Consider the following 22,183-nt stretch of genomic DNA (forward strand, 5'->3'; position numbering starts at 1 on the left):
GAGGTTGCCAGGAGTCAGGTGTGTGTGCTGGGGGGGAGGGGAATGTGTTTGATGTGGTGCAGATGGGAAGGGATCGAGGGCGGGCCTGGAGGCACACGTGATGCGGGCCAGGGGCTGGCCCAAAGAGGGTTATGGCCGATCAGCAGGGCCGACCAGGCTGGAATGTGAGGGGGTTGAATGGGTCAGTTAAACGGTCACATGTATTCACGGACCTGAGGAGTCTGAAGGCGGACGTGACTTTTTTGCAGGAGACACGCCTGAAGCTGGGGGATCAGTTGAAGCTGCGAATAGGATGGGTGGGGCAGGTGCTTCATTCGGGGCTGGATATTAAGACGAGGGGGGTGGCAGTGTTGGTCAATAACAGGTGGGGCACATTGTGGCAGTTCCGGGGAGGGGGGGGGGGGTTATCTGATGGTTAGTGGGAAGTTTGAGGAGATGCCGGTGATTTTGGGGAACGTTTATGCCCCGAATTGGGACAAGGTGAATTTTATGAGGTGGGTGTTGGGGACGATTCCATACTTGGACTCGCATTGATTGATTATGCGGGGGACTTTAATACGAACAAAGATCCGAGCTTAGGCCGTTCGAGTCACAAGTTGTCGAGGGTGTCGCCAGTGGCAAGAGAGCTGAGGGGGGTTCATGGAGCACGTGGGGAGGTGGACCCATGGAGATTTGGGGGATGAAGGGTGAAGGAGTTTTCGTACTTCTCCCATGTGCACCGGGTGTATTCCTGGACTGACTTTTTTGTGATGGCAAGGCGCTGCTGGCAAGTGTGGCCGACTTGGTGTATTCGGCAATCGTAGTTTCCTACCACGCGCCGCATTGGGTAGATTTGCGGGTGGCTCGGCGGGGGGGGGGGGGTTGGGGAGGGTGCAACAACTACAGTGGAAGCTAGTCGTGGGGTTGCTGGCAGATGAGGTGTGTGAGCGGGTCGGGCTGCCATTCGTGGTTACGTGGAATTGAACGGCATGGGGGAGGTTACAGCCACCACGATGTGGGAGGCACTCGAGGCTGTAGTCGGGAGAGTTTAAGTCAATTCGGGCTCATGAGAAGGTGGAGCGGGAGGAGAGGGCAAGGCTGGTTGATGGGATTGAGGGTGGACAGGAGACGCTCGGAGGCAAGGTTGTTGAAGGAGAGGCAGAGGCTCCAGATGAGGTTTGGGCTAATTTCTATGGGGAAGGCAGTGGTACCAGAGGGGCTGTGTATGAGTACAGGGAAAAGGTGAGTAGGGTGTTAGCCCATCAGTTGAGGAAGCAGGAGGTGGAGAGAGTGATTGTTAGAATCAGAGATGATAAGGGTAAGGTGGTGATGGACACAGAGGGCGTGAATGGGAGGTTTGAGGCCTTTTATAGGAGACTTCACAAGTCGGAACCCCAGCCCAGGGAGGAGGGGATGCAGCAGTTCCTGGATGGGTTGGAGCTTCCCAAAGTGGAGGAGGGGCTGATCCAGGGATTGGGGGCCTGCTTATCATAGAAGTTACAGTGCAGAAGGAGGCCATTCAGCCCATCAAGTCTGCACCGGCCCTTGGCAAGAGCACCCTACACCTTCACCCTGTCCCAGTAACCGTACCTAACCACAGCTCTCCAGGGAAGAGAACTGCAAAGATTAGCTACCTTCCAAGAGAAGAAATTCATCATCTCCATCTTAAATAAGACCATTTAGTTTTTAAATGGTGACCCTCTCGCCCCCAGTTCTAGATTCCCCCACGAGTACAAACATGCTTTCTATCCGCTAACCTGTCAAGCATCCTAAGATCTATCATGTTTCGGTAACTTCAGTTGTTCCTCTTAGTCGTTAGTCTTTCTTCCAAAGAGAGCAACGGAAGCTGGGCCATTGAATATCTTCAAGGAGACCGATTTTTTATTTATAACTGGGAGTCAAGGGTTATGAGGAGCAGGAAGGAAAGTGGAGTTATGACCACAATCTGATCAGCCATGATCTTATTGAACGGAGAAGTTTTGATAGGCTCAATTACCTACTCCTCCTATTGTGACTGTCGAGCCCCCTCAGATTTTACATTTCTTAAGATCATCTCTCATTCTTCTAAACTACAGTTATGTATAGCCCCAACTGCTCAACTCTTCCCTATAAGACAATGCCTTTATCCCAAAAATAAGCCTAATGAACTTCTCTGGACTGCTTCCACTTCATGTAATCCCTCCAAAAGAAGACAAAAACTATGCAATACCCTAGGTGTGGTCTAACCAATGCCCTATTTTTAAACTATCCCCCTTGCAATAAAGGCCACCTTCTAACTGTCTTCCTAATTGCTGTAGCTGCATAGTAACTGGTTGTGATCCCTGTATGACAATCAGAACTCTCCTTACCACAGAATTCTGCAGTCTCTTTCAGGAAGTGAGCTTTGTTGGCTAGGCCACCATTCATTTTCCATCCACTTTTTTAAAAATTCAGAGTACCCAATTCATTTTTTCCAATTAAGGGGAAATTTAGCGTGGCCAATCCACCTAGCCTGCACGTCTTTGGGTTGTGGGTGTGAAACCCACGCAAACACAGGGAGAATGTGCAAACTCCACAGTGACCCAGAGCCGGGATCGAACCTGGGACCTTGCCACTGTGAGGCAACAGGGCGAACACACCGCGCTGCCGCGCTGCCCTCATTGTCCATCCATAATTGCCCTTGAGAAGGTGGTGGTGAGCTGCCTTCTTGAACGCTGCAGTCCATGTGGTGCATATACACCAACAGTGCTGGTCGGAAGGGAGTTCAAGGATTTTGACCCAGCGACAGTGAAGGAATAGTGATATATTTCCAAGTCAGGATGATGAGTGGTTTGGATGGAAACTTACAGGTGATAGTGTTCACATGTGCCTGTTGCCCTTGTCCTTCTAGACGGTGGAGGTCGTGGGCTTCAAAGGTGCTGTTTAAGGACCCTTTGGGAGATCCTGCAGTGCATCTTGTAGATGGTAAACACTGCTGTTATTGTGCATCGGTGGTGGACGGAGTGAATGTTTGTGGAAGTGATGTCACTCAAGCGGGCTGCTTTTTCCTGGATGGTGTCAAGCTTCTTAAGTGTTGTTGGAGCTGCATTCATCCAGGCAAATGGAGAGTATTCCATCTCACTCCTGAATTATGCCTTGTAGATTGTGGACAGACTTTGGGGAGTCGGGGAAGGGGGGGGGGGGGGGGGGGGCGGGGGGTGAGAGTTACTCATTACAGGATTCCTAGCATCTGACCTGCTTTTGTTGCCACAGTATTTATATGGTTAATTCAGTTTCTGGTTGATGGTGACCCCCAGAGCACAGGTGAGCTTAAAGCTTTGGTTCTTTTACTGTCTCTCTGGGCTGCTCTCTAATTTCCAGGCAGCAGTCTTTATATTGGGGGTAGAGGGGTCTCTGGTGAGGGTTTCTGGTGGGGGACTCTTTTGGAGGTCTCTTTAATGGCGGGGGTTTCTGGTAGGGGTGGAGCCCTCTGATGGATTTGGGGGCATCCCCCTTAAAGAGTTATACCCTTGGCTCATCATGCCAGGGCCCCACTGTCAAATACCTGCACCAATTCCCGCCCATGTGAATCCTGGCCCAGAGGAGCAGAGAATCCGGTGCCCAGCCCATTAATAGATGCGATTGCAACAGTGGGGGACCGGAGCATTGGAATGGGATCACAGAACACAGAACAGTACAGCACAGAACAGGCCCTCCGGCCCTCGATGTTGCGCCGAGCAATGATCACCCTACTCAAACCCACGTATCCACCCCATACCCGTAACCCAACAACATCGGCACCCTATTTTGGACAAACCTGGATTCTCCATCACATCGGGAACTCCACTACTGGTGCTGGGCAGTGGAGAATACAAGCCAATGTCTCTAATTAAATACTCCCCTGAAATCATAACAAAATACCGTTAGGCTTGTAAACATAAACATAAACATGATTTGAAAGAATGATGATCACATTTTTATGACCTCCTGATTTCACCTTTTGGCAGTCACAAACTGTCTTTTTTTAAATCTATTTATTGGCATTATCAAAATTCTGTACATTGCTGTTCGTTTTCATTTATTGTACAGTCACAAAGGTTCCTTCTTAGGTTTCTCTATTTAGTCTGGCTGGCTGAGCCTCCAGTCCTCTCTACCCCCCCCCCCCCCCCCCCCACCTCCAGCTCCTCTCCCTCTTGTCAGTCTTTTAACCAGGAATTTTTAAAAATATTACTGCAGCAGAGACACACACCCTAACCCAGGCTTTTAAAATCATTATTGCAACAGATAAATATAATACGATATATCTACCAATTTCTTACATTCATCACATGTTGAAGAAGCAGGAATATTGAGTGGTGCTGTAGCCACCTGGGTTGGCCACTTCCTGAGTTTAAAATGGAGATTCGCTAAGAACGCAGGGAAAAATGGACAGGCTCAGAAAAGCAAGCAGAATGCAAAGTGTCCTGTATATTCGAGTTGCAGAAAGCAGACAGCACTGAAACTGACGGCCATCTACATATTAATGAGCGATCCCCGGGAACAATAGCAACAGTTAAAGATAATCGAGGTAAAGCCAGACTCCTCGGCACCAGCAGGAGCCAACACTAAAGAATCCAACGGGCACTTAGGAACCGCCCATCGATCAGGGAACAGCCCCAGTATTGGGGAAATCAAACCAATCGATTGGAACATAATCCAATCAATTGGAGCCAGGTACGGGGCCCGCCCAAAAAGGCGCAAAGCCCCTGGGGACTATAAAATAGAGTCCCAAAGTTCAATTCGGTCTTCTTGGCAGCTCTCAAAGAACTCTTGACTGTGACTCTCAACTCGGAGAGACTTGCCTAGCAGCTGCACCAACACGTAAGTGTCCAGTCAACGCACGCTACGAGATAGGCGCTCCTGACCCAAGCTGGAAGCTTGCAGTCTCAGGATCGAACAAGAGGCCATTGTTCCCTGACCCAGTGGGTTCCTTTTCCAAAGCTAAGTATCGGCCTTTAGTGGTAGAAATTGTAGTATTTTATGCATGAGTTGCGATTGACTGTGTATGTAATAAATGTGTTTTGACTTGAACCTTACTAACTGGTGTATTGAGTTATTGATCAGCACTTGAACTTGAACCTCGTGGTGGTATCATGAAGATACCTGGCGACTCTAGAGCAAGGTTATATAACAGAGCAAATTAAGTGTAAAGCACTCTCACCACAAATTAGCAACAGTGCACAAACACTCTCTCCCTCCTTCCACCCATCTGCGAGCTTGAGCCCTGTTATGTTGTTTGACCATCTACTCACCACAGGCAGGGTTTTAAGAATCAACCCAATAGTTGCTGCCTCAAGATGGAAATATATATTTTTTTCAATTTAGAGTACCCAATTATTTTTTCCAAATAAGGGGCAATTTAGCGTGGCCAATCCACCTACCCTGCACATTTTTGGGTTGTGGGGGTGAAACCCACGCAGACACGGGGAGAATGTGCAAACTCCACACGGACAGTGATCCAGAAGATGGAAATATTAATCATCTGTCAACATCTCTAAATCGTCTTGACACTGAACCCTGAGGGACTACTGAGTCCAGGCTGAACCCATCAATCTACAAGATCTAGGGGCTTTTCACAGTAACTTAATTGGAAGCCTACTTGTGACAATAAGCGATTTTCATTTCATTTCATTTCATTTTCATCTATATATCCCTTACTTTTACTGGAGATTAAGAAACTGCTTGAACTTTACTTCCACTTTGGCATCACAGTGGTTAGCACTGCTGCCTCAGGGCGCCAATGACCCAAGTTCGATCCCAACCCCGGGTCACTGTCCGTGTGGAGTTTGCACATGCTCCTCGTGAATGCGAGTCTCACCCCCACAAACCCAAAGATGTGCAAGGTAGGTGAATTGGCCATGCTAAATTGCCCTTAATTAGAAAAAAGTAATTGGGTACGCTTTATTTTCTTTTAATTTAAATAATAAAAACTTTACTCCTACTTCGTAACTTACTTGTGTTTGTGTGTGTCAGTGTTTTTATTATTTTTATTTAGATTGGGTGTTCAGTCCAATAAATACTATACTCTTTTTAAAAATCTTACAAAGGAAACCTGTCAGTGTATGCCTGTTACTGTTACAGCAAACAGTTAAACACACTGAATTGGCGAGCATCTTTTAAAAAAATAAATTTGTTGCTGTCAAATGAGGCGTGGAAAAGAGAGGAATCATTCCACTCTCTCCTCACCTGATTGTAACAATACTTTTGCGCTGGAGGTAATACAATGAAGATTCACTAGATTATCCCTGGGACAAAAGTGGTATCCTATGGTGAGGCTGAATAAATGGTTCCATATTCGCTGGAGATTAGGAGAAAGAGAGGTGATCTCACTGAAACATTTAAGACAATGAACAGGCTTGACAGGGTACAGATTTTTTTTAAAAATTACTTTATCAGAGTTACAGAGCCAGCGCTGTGGATAGGGGCAAACCCCTAATTCAGCTCCTTGCCGACTCCAAAAACCAATTCAAATTGAATCCAATTCATGGTCCACACAAGATTGACATACCAGATCCCGGCATTACACCTGACCTCACGCTCATCTTAGCCAAAAGGCCGCATTTCCCAGGGCTGGGGCATTTAGAACAAAGGGGCACAGTTTCAGGATAAGGAGGCGACCATTTAAGACAAGAAATTTCTTCACTCAAATGGATTGTGAAACTTTGGAATTCTCTACCCACCAAGGCTGTGGATGCATCATCGTTGAATATATTTAGGTTGACATAGACAGATTTGGGGTCTCCAACAGAATCATATGAGCTAGGAGCTGGAGTAGGCCACAAGGTGTTTACAGGACTGTAATAGACCAAAGTACAATACCGAGGTTTATGTGACATTAGGTCAGATAACCCAATGCTTGGTCAACAGGTGGGTTTTAGGGGGAAAGCAAGGCAGAGAGGGTATTCTAGAGCTTAGGTCCAAGCAGCTAAAGGCATTGGCACCAATGGTGCAGCAATTATAACTGAAATTGCACAAGAGACCAAAATCAAAGGACAGCAGCTGTCTCTGAGGTTGTGGGATATTAATGAAATAGGGAAGAGCAAGGCTGTGTGGAGATTTGAAAGCGATGCCAGTTTAAAAATAATGTTTAAGTTCAGTGTGAAAATAGAATTAGTCAGGCGGATGAGGATGGTCATGATTAGGTCTCCATTCAAGGATGCAGAGTCCTTAGACTGTCTTGGTGAGGATGGAAATATAGGTGGGCTGGCACACATGGAGAAAAGGAGATGATTAGAGCCATAAACTGGAAACTACTGAAGTTGCAGAGTGCGAGAAGAATCATTGATGTAGGTGAAAACAAACGGAACAAGGGAGAAAAATAGTCAAGAAGACAACTCTCTGGAGCACAAACTGGCTGGAACAGTGGGTCTTCTGGAACAGTGGGTCTTTAAAGGCAGCCATGTTTGTAGATTGTGGGAAGGAAGTAGAAATGGACTGTGCTGGTTGTGGGGCTATGAGGTTGGAGGCCACAGAGGGCAGATATCCAGAGAATATAAGGTCTGTGATGGTCTGGAAAGCAATAGTTTGATGTTTGTTCATGGGGTCATAGTCCTGGAGGAGGTATCAGTTTGTTTGTGTTCAATTTCCACAAGGTAGAGGGCACGTCTTCAAACTTAACCAGTGCCACATTTATCAGCAATGTTACAGACAGGATCAGGACTGAACTGAAATGATTGTACCCTTTCCCTTACTGGCTGTAATCAGTGTTGTTTTTGGAGAGGCAGATATGTGTGTTTCTCAGGCCCTGAATTGTGATGAATTTAAATAACAGCAACAAAATTTCATTTTAATAAAGATTATTTATTGACACATTCACCTTGAAAATCTAATTGTCATGCCAATTACTCAGCACTCGCCCACATTCGAGAAAAATACATTTAGAGAGAATAGTGTACTTTTATCAGTTGCAAACAAAAGAATAGTTCATAGTTCACATGTCTGACTCTTGTAGGACAGTAATTACGGACCTGGTAAAGAAAGCAGTTTCCTCCCCTCTTGAATTATAATTTAGATGGGTTCAATAGCTGAACTCTGATATCAGGATAATTGCAGGATTCCCTCAAAGCAATGAATATTCAGCAGGTCACAAAACTAGGAAACTGTGGTCTTCTTTTCAGGACATTACTTCACTGATATTACTTCACTGGGCATAACAGCAAGAAAAATGGAGATGGCCAACCTCATGTTGGCAGTTCCCAATAAAAAATTGTTTCACAATGGTGTATCCAATATATCTTTTTCAGCAAACAAATGTTCCCTCCACCATGTGGAGTGAGGGATGGGTGGCAGTGAGTGAGTGACTGAGAGAACCCTGAAACTGAGATGGACAATCACACAGAGGCTGACCGGTACAAGGACAAACACCACCACCCCCACTCAATCCACTTCCAATCCCCAATTCCGTATGAATTCTGCTGAGGCCAGTTCAGAGTGTGTGCCACTAGAGACGACCACAATGGCATTAGCTAAACCAAAGCCCTCAGCTCAGTCCCACCCGGTCCACTCCCCGTTCCCTGGTGACCAGGGCTTGGGGCCTCGTCTATTTCTCTCTAGATCTGCTGCTTCATTGAAAACACAAAAAAAATTAATGAGTTAGCTTTGCTGCATGGCACTTTTTAATGGTAATTTTGATTAATACTCAATCTTTTAATTTATCAATTTATTGCTTTGACATTGATTTTCTTTTATTGGCAAGTTGTTACATTCATACCGTACGTTTTTTAAAGTCATGTTTGATGTTGTTCAAACCAGATCTCAGGCAGCAGCTGCTGCTGGGTTTCTTGTTGAAAGGGAATGAGGCGTTCCCAAAACATGATTGCTGTTTGGTGGGCTAGAAAAAGGGATTTGCTTTGCTCCAATAGTACCAGGAAGTGTTCGAAATGCTCAACATAACTTCCGGTGGTGGCCATGGTGTGAGTGGTTACACATTTGGTGGCTCCCACTCTTGGCGGTGTTTTTGGACCTGTTCCCCATCCTCATAAGACAACTTGCTCATTCCAGCTATCAATCTAGTAAACCTCCCCTTTTGGTGAGAATGGAGCAGAAAGTGACTTGGATGTTTGGATAGCGCAATGCAGTCGAACCAGAAAGAAATAGTGGTCTCCTCTATATCAGATAAACCAAACACATACTGGGTGATCGCTTTGCTGAGCATTTTCGGTCTGTGCCCATTCAGGACCCTCACCTTCCCGTTGCTTGCCATTTAAAAAAAAGACCCTGCACATCACGCTGAGGCCAGTCCGAGTATACTGGCGACAGGGGTTTATCAGCGACAGGAGACCCTGTTCCTCCAGCCGCCGACACACAAGCACGACCCCCATCCTAGCGGCAACTGAGACCCGGCAGAGCCGCGGACTAAACATGCATCCCTCGGTATCGCCGGACCCTAATTTCTCGGCACTGTCCAGTGGCGGCGTCTCTCCGCCTTTCGGCGCAAGACGTCACCCGGAGCAACCAATTCAACCGCACCACCAATCATAATGCCGCTTGCTGAGGTTGCTGGAGGCGGCCAATCATATTGCCGTTTGCTGATGCGGTCTGCGGCGGCGTGGGCCAATCGGGTGACGGGTTATTCAGAGGTGGTTTCTGGTTCTCCGGCGCTGGGGAGCGGACAGTGCGAGAGGCCGGTGAGGGTGAGTGAAGGAGGGAGGGAGTTTGAGGGAAGGAGGGAAGAAGTTTGAGGGAAGGAGGGAGGGAGTTTGAGGGGAGGAGGAATAGGAAAGGTTGCCAACTTTCCGGCTCTGGCCAGGATCTGCCGTCGCCAAGCTGAACCGGGCCCTGAAGCGCCTCCTCACCTGTCCCCAGCCTCTCCCGTTTCTTGCCCATTCCCAACGCCTGTAGCTGATTGCTCCCTTCGTAGTTCCTTCATCTGGCTGCTGAAGACAAGAGGTTGTGACATGGGAAGTTTGTTTTTCCTATGTTGGCTGAGGGATACATATTGGCCAGGACACTGTGGAGAACTGCCCTGCACTTTTTCAGATAGTGCTGTGGGGGTCTTCTACCTCTTTCTGAGAACCCTCTCCTGAGGAGTCTGCAGCGCTCAGTTACTATGCTGGAGTGTCAGCCTTGATTATAGCGCTTACATTTCTGGAGTTAGCACTTGAACCCACCAACGAGTAAGTTTAAGTTTGCTGGGAGCCAGCATAGGTGGCCGATTAGAACTTGCTGCCACCTAGGTATGGGCATCAGAGTTACAGAGAAGCTGAGTTTATGGAGAGTGAAAGATGGGCAAGGAGAGCATCAAAATAGTAGTCTGGAGGCATCAAGCATATAAATGAGGATTTCACTGCACTGCTTTTGTTGTGGAAAAGCAAAAGGCATTTTTTTACTTGCAAGATTGATCTTTCTTGTGGCACTTTGCCAGAATGCAGGGTTTCTTCCCTGGGCTGTTCAGATTTGACAAGTTAGCTGTCTCTTTAACAGGCTAACTGCTGAACCTCAAGTCTGGCATTTTCTGGGGGGGGGGGGGTTTCCAGTCATTTTAAAATTATCCTTGTACGGAAGAATGTATTTAATTTTTAATGTTTTACCACTAAGAATTATTGCAAATTAAATTAAAGTTGTATTTTCTAATTGTTGTTGTTTGCACTTTCTTTCAAAGTAAAACAGGGGCAAAATGTTTCTTACAGCATTTTTGCTTCGGAAAGGAATTCCAGGTAAACAGTGGATAGGAAAGTACAGACGCCCTAGACAAATTACCTGGCAAATGACGCGTAATTTAGTTAAAAGACTGGAAATCGAAAGGGAGACAGAGTACTGGCTGAGTCGCCCCTGGATGACCGTGGAGCAGGAAAGAGGCCATGCAGCACAACGCAGAGCTGAACGTTGGGAAGCCTTCAAAATTGCCAAATCTGCAAACTTCCCCGAATCCAAGTATATTGAAGAGCATTTAAAACACCTAAATGTAACCAAAAAATGGGGCATGTGAGAAATTTGACAGAAGAAGCCTTGTTTAATTATGATGCCAGGTCCAATGAAGGTTTAAAAAGTGCCTCCTGATAATTATTGAGAACTCAAATTTTATGAACTGATAATTGGCACCAGTGAAATTTACGTTTGTTTGTCCTTCATTCCACTGTCCCTTCTAACCGCTGTATATCTATTAATAACCACGTTATTTAAATCTGCCAGAAAACTTGTGTAAAGAAGAAGTGGCACTTTTATTTTTCTGGTACAGAATTTCATACTTCTGTTCATTTTGTAGTTGAATATCATGTGGGACTTGAACTTTTGACTTGCATTTCAAATACAATTTTTGATGCAACTTGTTCTTCAAGCTCTTGTTTTGTTAAACGGAGAAATGCTGGGGAAATTTGAGGATGTCATGTCAATTCCTCTTGCTGCTCCTCAATCACTTGTGGCTCATCAAATTTATACAGGCCAGGAACATCCTACGTTCAATCCACGTCTGTGTGACGGCAAGTGGTCAGCCAAGGTAGTGGTACAGGTACAGGAACCCTTGCTGGAAGTGTCCGTGTTTGGTGAAGATAGAATGAGACTGCAGTTGAACAGTTTACTGCATTTAACAGCCAAGGGACACGCATAAATAATGGTCAACTAGATGAGGATCGAAAGGTACTCAAAAATAAATGTTCTTTCAAAGGTAGAGTAAATTGGGGTATGAAACTAATTGGATAACGTAGGTTTTTTTTAATGGAGATCACCTTGTTGGAGTTCCCAAAACCTAGCTTTGTCAACGTACATCCATTTTTCCCTCCCTCTGGCTCACTGATTTGTATGATGTTGTGTAAGATTCAACGTTCCTGATGTTGCATGCTAATTTTAGCATGAGAAAGTCAAAAGTATTGAAGTCTATAAATGTATAATTATTCGTATGTAACGCCATGGTGTCATTTGTAAATTAGTGTTTTATTTCCAAAGCAGAAGTTATTTTGTATCAACAGATTATTTTTTATTCAGATTTGTTTATTTGGCTCACAGGTTACAGGGATATCCTAGTGTATAACAGCCTATTACAAAAAATTTTGTTACACACTCAAAAATACTTATATGGATCTCTTCATTTGTGAGTAAAAATAGTTCCCATCTCACTACGTAACTTAATATTTACTGTTATTCATGTATGCCTATCTACTTCTGTGTAGGAAAAAGATCATCAATAGGTTGTCCATGTTCAATATATTTATCCATGTTGATCAGCAGTTTAATGCCATCAACCACCATCTGCAATAGTTGAACTTCTGAGAAACCAATTCTATCTGCGTTGGAAATATCCCAGACCTCCCTTTCATCAGAAGTATCTACAGAACCTAGAGGAAAAGTGAGGACATCAGTTAAATTTATAAATATAACTACAGTTTCAATTAACAAGAGAGAGTATAAAAAAGTGAACAGGAAATCAAAATAAATTCTGCAAACATTTTTTGCAAGTAATGGTGTAATAATTTGAAACATTGGTCCATAATTTGCTGTAAAATAACAATGAGGCTCATTTATGCACAGTATTACAAGTGAGGGGCAGATGTGTAGTTAAATGCTGAAATCTAGAAGTTGCTGTCTGAGATGGGCCACTCTGCCATTAGCTTCATGAAAATGGCATCTCACTGCCTACCTTAACATTGAAAGGCATCAAGTTGCTGTGTTTGTGCAGTGGATATGAACTACTTGCCTCTCCGCTCAAGTGCCCTTTTAACATGATATAATTACTGCCAGTCATTCTCTTTGGCACTGACAATTAACTACAATAAGTATGGTGTCTCTTCCAGGTTTTAATTTAAGAATGTCTTTTTAACTTTTTCATCATTACTTTCTCTCAATCTTGCGATCTTTCTATCCCTCTCGATACTTTTCTTTCTGTACTGAATTAGCACAGAGTTCACACATTCTAAGTCCTTCCATCGGATTTGTTAAGGAAACATGTAGTTGTTTGCCCTTTACATTCAAGTCCTGGGTTCCCATTATCAACTTGTGCAGGAAAATATTGTAATTAAAACATTTGTTGCTATGCTACAGTAAATTATGGCCACATGATCATCTAATCGGTTGTGTCGCAAGACAATTAAAAATATTACTATATTATTTATTTTTACTTATATTACTTATTTTTAATTGAATTGAAACGCATAAATACACAGCATTTGCTGCCACACCCACTTGCCATGATGTCAATTTATTGTTACTACATGAATCTTTGGAGTTCATGTTTCTAGGAACTTAACAGACTTCATATGGTGAATGCAGAATGAAATAAACTATGTTTTCTCATGTAGTCCACTAACTCTGGAGTGTGATTTGTAGTTTATTAAAAATATCACATGTTGCTCACATTTGCTGCCCATGATTACAGCCAAAGGATTTGGTTGGGGAACACAACTATAATATTCAGAGTTGATGTTTAAACAAAGCTTATAGTAGCAGAATTGCAAGGTGGGTTTGTAGACTGGAAGAATTCAGAGCAACTTGTCTGTGGTGAGAGTGGAGCTAGAGCGTTTAGGGTTAGAATCTGGAAAACAAATTTAGCAGTTTAATAATGCCAGTTGGAGTGGTCCACTCTGGGACCGGTGCTTCAGTAACAGTCATGTGTATGTGGAGATACAATAAATAGCAGACTACCACAGACATGCTGAAAAGAGCAACTAATGCCACCTTGAATAGCCTGGGGAATTCCATCAAAAATCTGCATTTATTTACAAAGAAATTGAGCAAAAGAGATGATATTGTGATACATGACTAAAAACTTCATCATAGAGTGGTAAGGTTCAAAAGAGGAGGGAAAGGCTTGAAGTTTAGTGAGCGACTATCAGAGCTGAAGGGAGGCAGAGGCACAGTTATCAGTGGTGTAGGAATCGAGCTATCTAAGAGGATAAAGCTGAAGGAAAGCAGAGTTTCTAGAGGATTCTGGTACTGGAAGAAGTAACACATAGGAATTGGCCATGAGATGATTGAAAAATTATCAGAGTTTTAATTGGAGGTGTATGGGAAACATCCAGGATGTTATTTGTGACTTTAATTAGGGTCCTGTGAATGTTTTGGCAAGGACAAAAACTTGAGAGAAGAGATTGGAACACAGTTGTGGAGAAGATGGACAGATATAGTTTTAATTGCTGTTCTGTTAGTGGATATTTCTGGTGATGTCATGTGACATGGCCAGAAGGTGAAGGGGGAAAAAAATCATAAAATGAATTCTCAAGGAAGTACATGAAAATAGAGCTATCTATTAGAAATGGGTGATTATAGAAGATAAAAAGCATTCCTGTCAAATTATGAGAGATGTGCTTAAAAACTGGAGATAGAAAATATTTTGCTTGGACATCACAAGCTTTGTGTATGTTTATGGTTTAGCAAAATGTACAAATGGATATGTTAGGGTAGTGAGCAAACAAAAAGGTACATAGACAGTACATCATCCTGAGAAATAGAATAACCATCAGGAAATGGATTTTTCTTGAACTAAAAGAAAGCTAGAGGTTAGTATATTATGAGATAGCATGAACTTAAAACACAAGATGGATGTGTGAAATGTTATTTTGTACTTGTTTATTAATGTATTCAGAATTTGGTACCACTCACCATTTTTCTTTTTACTCAAATAGTTCGTTAAATTAATAATTTTATATGAAAGTTAATTCTAATACAGTACCAGTAAAGTTCTTTTCGAGACGTAATCTCCGCAAGATCTCATCGAACTTCTTATGTTTACTGATGTACTTCAGCCTAATGTGGACACTTGCCCGCAAACCAGTGCCAAGATCCGAAGGACAGGTTAACACATAACCTAGATAGTCCTTCCAGATGAACGGGTGCTTTTTCTGGTGATATATTTCTTCAAGCTAAATCAACAACAAGAGTTAGTTCTCCGTCTTTTAAAGGTGTGACTCAGTGGCTAGTCATCAACAAATAGAAACATTAGAGTTCCTTCATGACAGTTTCCCTCTTCAAATACCAGGTTAATTTCTAAATCCAGTTAAGTAATGGCTATCTAGGTGGGATTTATTTATTCTTTCACAGATGTGGGCCTTGCTCGCCATGTCAGCACTTTTATTGCCCATCCCTAATTACCCTTGAGACAGTGGTGGTGGTGAGGCATCTTGAACCACTGGAGTCCATGTGGTGAAGGTACACCCACAGTGCTGTTGGGGAGGGAATTCCAGGATTTTGACCCAGCGATAGTGAGGGAATGGTGATTTAGTTCCAAGTCAGGATGATGTGACTTGGAGGAGAACTTGCAGGTGGTTGCATTGACCATGATAATCTGTTAGTGTCACAAGTAGACTTACGTTAACACTGCAATGAAGTTACTGTGAAAATCCCATAGTCGCCACACTACGGCGCCTGTTTGGGTACATTGAGGGAGAATTCAGAATGTCCAATTCACCATAAACACTCTCCCTTGCACACCTCTTATTATGAGGGGATGTAGTCTAACCTCTCTGCCTATTCCCCCGTTCTGGTGTGACTGAGTTCCCAGATTCTACAGGAAAGAAATAAGCTGCTTAGCAAAGACTCTCCTTCCCCTTCTGGTAAATGCCAAGTTACTGTAGCTGAGAATGAGCAGAAAGGAGTGAAGACATTTTGCATTCATTGTACCTCCCTTAATTTTAGTTCCATTTCTAAGTTCTTCCAGGTCACATACATTGGTCCAAATGGAGAGTATTGAAGCTTCCAACAAACTAGCTAATTGCTGGGAGTTACTAAAGAGTACACTGATATCATTTGCATTCTAATTATTTTACCACTCCATAGGGTAAAATTATGATATCCTGCAGGCATTTCTGCCAGATGGAAAAAAAACAATGGAAATATTTGGAAGGAATTTTCTCTAATTGTTGGCAACTTATGCACATTAAATTTTATTTCAGTTTTCCATCATCTGCAGTATTTTGTGCCTGTTTTACATTCACTTTCAAAAAAGATCAATTGAGTATGTTGAGAATATATACAAGCCATTACATACCTTTTTAATAATTGAACAATAACGTGTAAAAACTTGGCTCATATTTCCCCCTTCTTGCATAGATGTAAAGCGAAGATGGTCTTCTTTATTAACCCAGACAATAAAATTCTTCAAATCATTGTGCCTGCAGAGCATAAATTCATACTTATGCATGTGGTAGCAAGTGTCTTTGAACTACACAAGGGTTAAAATAAATAAAAACTGAAAATGCTGGATAAACTCAGCAGGCCTGGCAGCATCTGTGGAGAGAGAACCCTTTTCAAGTCTGTATGACTTCTTCAGAACTGGAAAAGGTTTTGTTCTTGGTAACAAGATACAAGGTAAAATGAACTTGCAAACAAAAAAATGAATTATGCAGAATCATCAACCTGAAACATTGGACACAACGTAATGCCTCTTCCACTGGAGGTTAGGGGAGCGTGCAGTGTGATCAGGTTGGCAGTGGCGCAGTGGACATCCCACTGCCTTCACATCTCAAGAGCACCCTTCCTGCCCAGATGCCAATTTAGGCTCTGAAGTATAAACATAACCAGCGATGGGTGGGGGCCACACTACATGGGCCTGAGTATGCTTAGGGCCTGGTACAGGTTTTCCTCCTTGCCAGGCACTTTGTAACTGATGGAGGCCCCCACAAATGGGACTCAAGAGTAAGACCCAATCTGTCTTGTAAACTATTGCACCTCCCCCCCCCCCCCCCCCCCCCCCCCCCCATCCCTCACTGGGACCTCACTGTCTAACCCCAGCAATCTGACCCCTTCACCCTTTTCCTTGGGTTTCACCATTAATCGTAAGTGACCACACTGCACTGCTACTGCATTGACTGGCTGCTGGGCAGCTGTCAAGTGGGACATCTGTCCAGCATCAGAATGTCCAAGAGGGGTGGAATTCCCTCACAGCGGCTGGGGGAGACCGACAAACAGAAAGGTAAATGCCTGATTGCCACTTAATAGGGTCCCCTGAAATGACCCCAGTGGGGTTGCCACCAGATTGCAAATTGCACAAACTGCCTTGTGTGGATGCTTTATTCTTTTTTTTTGTGTAATTTTCTATTTCTATGCTTAGTACCCATGCTCAAGGCACTGACCAGCCAAGCTCCACCAATCCTGACTGTAGATAAGTCCAATCTGAGGCCAGACCTCCCTTTGATTCCTTTCTCCACCCTCTCCGCTATACTTGTCTCTCCAGACCACAGGTATGTTGTAGTCAACTGCTCACTGGTCTCTTACTTTGAGTTACCAACAGAAGAGGCAGGGTGGCATCCGTCCACTAGTAATTGGAATATGATTTCAGTGCTTCAGAGCAATCAAGGTCGTGGTGAAGGTGAGCCCAAGATGTAGAGGTTGCAATATACTGTTCCACTGCACTTGACAATCATTTTAAGTTAAAAAGAAAACATGCTCACCAGACTCCCCGTGCATCTGGCCAATCTCTGGCCATACCAGATGAAAGCATCAATGGAGAAATAAGATTATCTGTAGGAATTCCAGCAGCGGTCAGTCTCTGAATTTCCTCCTCACTCAAGTTCTTCAGCGAGTGATAAGTTCCCTTAAATTCACCTTCCAACACATTGAGGGCTGTGGGTGATAATTTGTTAGGAGAACGGAATTGAAAGCCGATATGGTTAAGGTAGATAATACTCGGAGTCAGAGATCAAATAAATGATAAATTAAGTTTTAAAAATGTTTTAATTACCAATCCAGCTCAAAAATCAAGGCTGACACTAAGTGCTGCACTGTCTGAGGTGCTGTCAAAGAACAAAGAAAAGTACAGCACAGGAACAGGCCCTTCGGCCCTCCAAGCCTGCGCCGACCATGCTGTCTGTCTAAATTAAAATCTTCTACACCTCCGGGGTCCATATCCCTCTATTCCCACCCTATTCATGTATTTGTCAAGGTGCCCCTTAAACGTTACTATCGTCCCTGCTTCCCCCATCTCCTCCGGCAGCGGGTTCTTGGCACCCACGACCCTCTGTGTAAAAACCTTACCTCGTACATCTCCTCTAAACCTTGCCCCTCGCACCTTAAACCTATGCCCCTTCGTAATTGACCCCTCTACCCTGGGAAAAAGTCTCTGACTATCCACTCTGTCTATGCCCCTCATAATTTTGTAGACCTCTATCAGGTCGCCCCTCAACCTCCATCATTCCAGTGAGAACAAATCAGGTTTATTCAACCTCTCCTCATAGCTAATGCCCTCCATACCAGGCAACATCCTGGTAAATCTCTTCTGCACCCTCTCTAAAGCCTCCACATCCTTCTGGTAGTGTGGCAACCAGAATTGAACACTATACTCCCAAGTCTGGCCTAACTAAGGTTCTATACAGTTGCAACATGACTTGCCAATTTTTACACTCAATGCCCCGGCCAATGAAGGTGAGCATGCCGTATGCCTTCTTGACCACCTTCTCCACCTGTGTTTCCCCTTTCAGTGACCTGCGGACCTGTACACCAAGATCACTCTGACTGTCAATACTCTTGAGGGTTCTACCAGATGAAATAATAAACTGATGTTCCGTCTGCACACAGTTGGACATCCCTGCTGTCCTGGCCAATATTTATCCCTCAGCATTACAAAACAATATCTGTTCATTATTCCATTTCTGTTTGTGGGAGTTTGCTGTTACTAATAATAAGAATCTTTATTAGTGTCACAAGTAGCTTACATTAAGTAGGCTTACGTGCCTGTGAAAATCCCCTCATCACCACACTCCGGCACCTGAGGGGGAATTCAGAATGTCCAATTCACCTATCAGCACGTCTTTCCGGACTTGTGAATCAACAAGTCCCGAGGAAACCGGGGCACCCGGAGGAAACCCACGCAGACACGGGAAGAACATGCAGACTCCGCACAGACAGTGGCCCAAGCCTTAAAGTATTTAATTGGTCATAAAGCACTTTGCGACAACTGTTGGTTGTGAAAAGCATAATTTCAATGCCAGTCTTTAACTTTAAAAAAAATTAATAAGCAGTCTGTGCAATTGAATCCATCTATTTCCTTTGGGGAAGATTATTTATATTTAATGGCACATGATAATTTTCACATTTTGAAGAAGATATGTCAGCGTGATTTAGCATTCCCTCAAGCAACATCTCAACAATGCAAACAAAATGCACCATAGTTTATTCTCCTCAGCCCCCTACACTGAACCCCTCCTCCCCACTTGGTGCACCAAAAGGTGTAAAGCTGACAACCATTGAGGCAGTTTTGCAGTCCTATGTTCATTGATTGCAGCATGGAAAATCAAAGAGGCCACCACTGTTGGATCTATTCTATCACATTCAATCCAAGGTTTGCAGTCAGGCTGGTGTTCGTGGCAACAGCAAACACAAGACTTTGCTGTAGGAAGGATATGCTTGCTGCTTCTATTCAGCTATTCTGTGCACGACAGGGAAATTGGTAAGTTTCCAAATTGCTCTCTTTATGAATAATACATTTTTCACAAGTCTCCCAAGGCAAATCACAAAGAAGCCCAAAGGACTGGGTCAACAATATCATCAGTGACGTGGAAATCAAAACCATTCAGTTATAATGCCTAGGCCTCGATTTAACTGAAAGGTTTCTAAGTGTGGTAGCAAGCGGAAAATGCCAGGTGCTCCCGACAGCCAACCCAGCGATGCCGTCACCAGTATCTAATGACTGTCCCGCCGGCACTCACCAGCTCCCCATTAACGAAAGGGAGCAGTGCTCAAACCGATCCTGCAGAGGTAATCCCACGCAGCCATTCTACCAAAAATACCGGCTCCAAGATTCAGGGTTGCCGACCTGGCCCGACTGCTGGATGCGGTGGAGTAGCAACAGGATGCCCTGTCCCCCCAAGGGGCTTGGCTGGTCAGCCACAGGGCAGCCAGTGCCACCTAGGAGGAAATGACAGCAGCCGTCAGCACAGGGAGCGTGACCCAGAGGACCGCTAGATAGTGCCGCAAAAAGCTAAATGGCCTCCACTGGGCTGCACAGGTGAGTTGGCATCGACCCCTGGCACTGGTCCTGTCTGTCACCCCCCACCCTCGACTTCCTGGCAACGTCTCCGCCCAGCACCATGCCGCGTCCTAACCCACCCATTCCCAGCAGTGGTGCTCACCCGTGCCACCCCCCTCCCCCAGTGGTGCATGATGTGTGCGGCTCACGATGCCCTCTCCGTGTCGCCGCAGGAGAAACTGGTCCATAACAGATGGAAGAGGGCCAAGTCGGGCAGCGGGGTGCCAGACATCAGAGTCCTCACCGGCAAGAGGAATGGGCCCTGGAGGCTGCAGGGTGGCCAGCGACAGATCGGTCACTGATGTCGATTTTGGCCTGCGCCGCAGAGGTGGGTAACCACCAGCCACCACCCAGAGGACCTGTCACATGTGAGTTATACATGCCAGCATGTTGATCCTGACCCCCACTGACCACATGTCCATTCTCCCACAGGATCTCCATCCGATGGCACTGCCCATCTGGGGTGGTCCCTCCCCCATGCCTCCCAAGAGAACACCAGGGAGGAGAGCTCCAAGGATACCACCATAATAGACGCGGCACAGTTATCATCCCCAGCCTCCACCAGCACAGAGACAAACACCTCAATGGGTGAATGTAGTGGTCAGGCCTCTCAGGCACATTCTGGTGAGCCTCACACAGTTGCAGATGCACATCAGGTGGAGGCAGGAACATTCAGGCGAGACAGCTGTCAGAGGACTGCTGGATCCCAGGGCCCAGCTGGTTCCCAGTCAGATGCTGAGCCTCAGGACCAGATTTACCCAGAGCAAATGCAGTCGCTGGGGTACGGCCGTGAGATTCAGAGTGGGATGTCAGAGACAGTCCAGCAGGTCCACAGCCAATTGGAGGAGTCCCAAAGGTTGGCAGCACAGGCAATGCACGGCACCTGAACCTTCACTGCTAGGGTGGCAACCACAGTGGAAAGCCTGGAGCACAACGTCAGCAACATGAGTGATGGTGTCCAAGGCGTTGCCCAGTCAGTGACAGCCATGGCTGAAAGTTTCAGCGGCATGTCCCAGTCTCTGGGGGGCATATCCCTGACACAGGTGGACATTTCCGAGGTGTTGCGGAGCATGTCCTTCTCAGGTGGGCGCTGCGGAGCACGCCGCAGTCACTGGGGGACGTGTCCCAGTCTCAGGTGGACAGCACCGAGGCACTCCAGAGCATGTCCCGTTTGCTGAGGACCATGTCCCAGACGCAGGTGGACATTGGTGAAGCACTGCAAAGCATGGCCTGCTCACAGAGCATAATCACTGAGGCTGTCGACACCACGATGCAGACATTGGGGAGCTGCAACGGCTGGCAGAGCCAGGGGCATCCGGAGCTCAGTCCAACTGCCCTCTGTCCCAAGGTGACCCCCAAGGCGCTATGAGCACTGACCGGGAGGAGGGGGCACTGGGGTCTGACCCAGAGCCTCCTTCCGGGGTAGTGACTGTTATATTACGTTATTGTAATATCTTGTTACTCATTTGCTTATGCCCAGAATGGTCTGCTGGTTGATGTTCAGTAAAACTCTCAGTCTTCAAATTAAACAAATTATTGAGTAACGATTATAAATTAACTATGAGTTTGTTCACTCTTGTGCAACTATAACTGAAGATTAGATAAATAAGATTAAGTATATATAATGTTTAACGACACTTTCTCATTAAGCTATATCTCTAACACTCTGTTCACTGGTCACTCCTGATACGAAGAGGCAGGAATCTCCTCTGAGTGTAGCTCATATACATAGATCTGGTGATGCCATCTAGTGGTTGTCTAGCACTTACTTACAGATGTTAACCCCTTACATACCAGCAGATATACAGATCACAACAGTGACGGCTGCCCCCCAGCACCGTCAAAACGGCACATCTTAGAGTCAGCATCCAGAACAAGGTGGCACAGCAGGGCATTACCGCTGATGAGTGGGCCCCCGGTGGATGCCTGGCAGAGGCATCAAAGGCCACAGGACGTGATGAAGCGGGAGTAATGTTACGTAGACCCTGAGAGGGTGGAACAGGGCATTTGGGGTGGGGGGGAAGAGGGATGGTGAGGTTGGCCGTGTGGGGATGGGGGAATGGGTGTGACGGGACGGTGGATGGGAATGGGGGTGGGGGGTTGGGATGGCGGACTTAGCCACATCCTACATGAAGCGGGTGAGGACCAGCCCTCCAGGCTTACTGGACCCTCGTCCTCTAGCCCCTCCTGGTCCTGCGCCGCATGTTCCTCCTCCACCACCTCCAGGACATTGTCCTGCTGCTGTGCAGGTAGTGGAGGGCACAGCAGCGCACCGCAAAGCGGGCGACCCTCTGGTGGGTAAACTGCAGTGCACCAGCA

The 22,183-nt window shown here is 45.4% G+C and overlaps 2 protein-coding genes across 3 annotated transcripts in view; one reads left to right on the plus strand and one right to left on the minus strand.

Annotated features, from left to right (window-relative positions):
- The first annotated feature begins 9,497 nt into the window (after nucleotides 1–9,497).
- On the plus strand, nucleotides 9,498–11,239 carry mrpl57 (mitochondrial ribosomal protein L57). Of its 2 annotated transcripts, none has more exons than XM_038812071.1 (2): nucleotides 9,498–9,608; nucleotides 10,577–11,239. In XM_038812071.1, the coding sequence occupies exon 2, from the start codon at nucleotides 10,592–10,594 to the stop codon at nucleotides 10,901–10,903; it is 312 nt and encodes a 103-aa protein (XP_038667999.1). In that variant the 5' UTR covers nucleotides 9,498–9,608; nucleotides 10,577–10,591; the 3' UTR covers nucleotides 10,904–11,239. The 2 variants fall into 2 exon arrangements, with proteins under 2 accessions (XP_038667999.1, XP_038668001.1); XM_038812073.1 differs by having other exon boundaries at nucleotides 9,554–9,602.
- A 588-nt stretch (nucleotides 11,240–11,827) lies between these two features.
- The window catches only part of LOC119973679 (creatine kinase M-type-like), a 61,305-nt gene continuing 50,949 nt past the window's right edge, over nucleotides 11,828–22,183 (minus strand). Inside the window, exons 7-10 of the mRNA XM_038812064.1 lie at nucleotides 17,292–17,463; nucleotides 15,890–16,013; nucleotides 14,576–14,765; nucleotides 11,828–12,245 (exon numbers count right to left, since the gene is read on the minus strand). Of these exons, the coding sequence (XP_038667992.1) occupies nucleotides 12,067–12,245; nucleotides 14,576–14,765; nucleotides 15,890–16,013; nucleotides 17,292–17,463 (665 nt within the window). The 3' untranslated portion in view covers nucleotides 11,828–12,066. The remainder of the gene's footprint in view (nucleotides 12,246–14,575; nucleotides 14,766–15,889; nucleotides 16,014–17,291; nucleotides 17,464–22,183) is intronic.

Source organism: Scyliorhinus canicula, chromosome 1 (genome assembly GCF_902713615.1).
Source record: "Scyliorhinus canicula chromosome 1, sScyCan1.1, whole genome shotgun sequence".
NCBI lineage: Eukaryota > Metazoa > Chordata > Chondrichthyes > Carcharhiniformes > Scyliorhinidae > Scyliorhinus > Scyliorhinus canicula.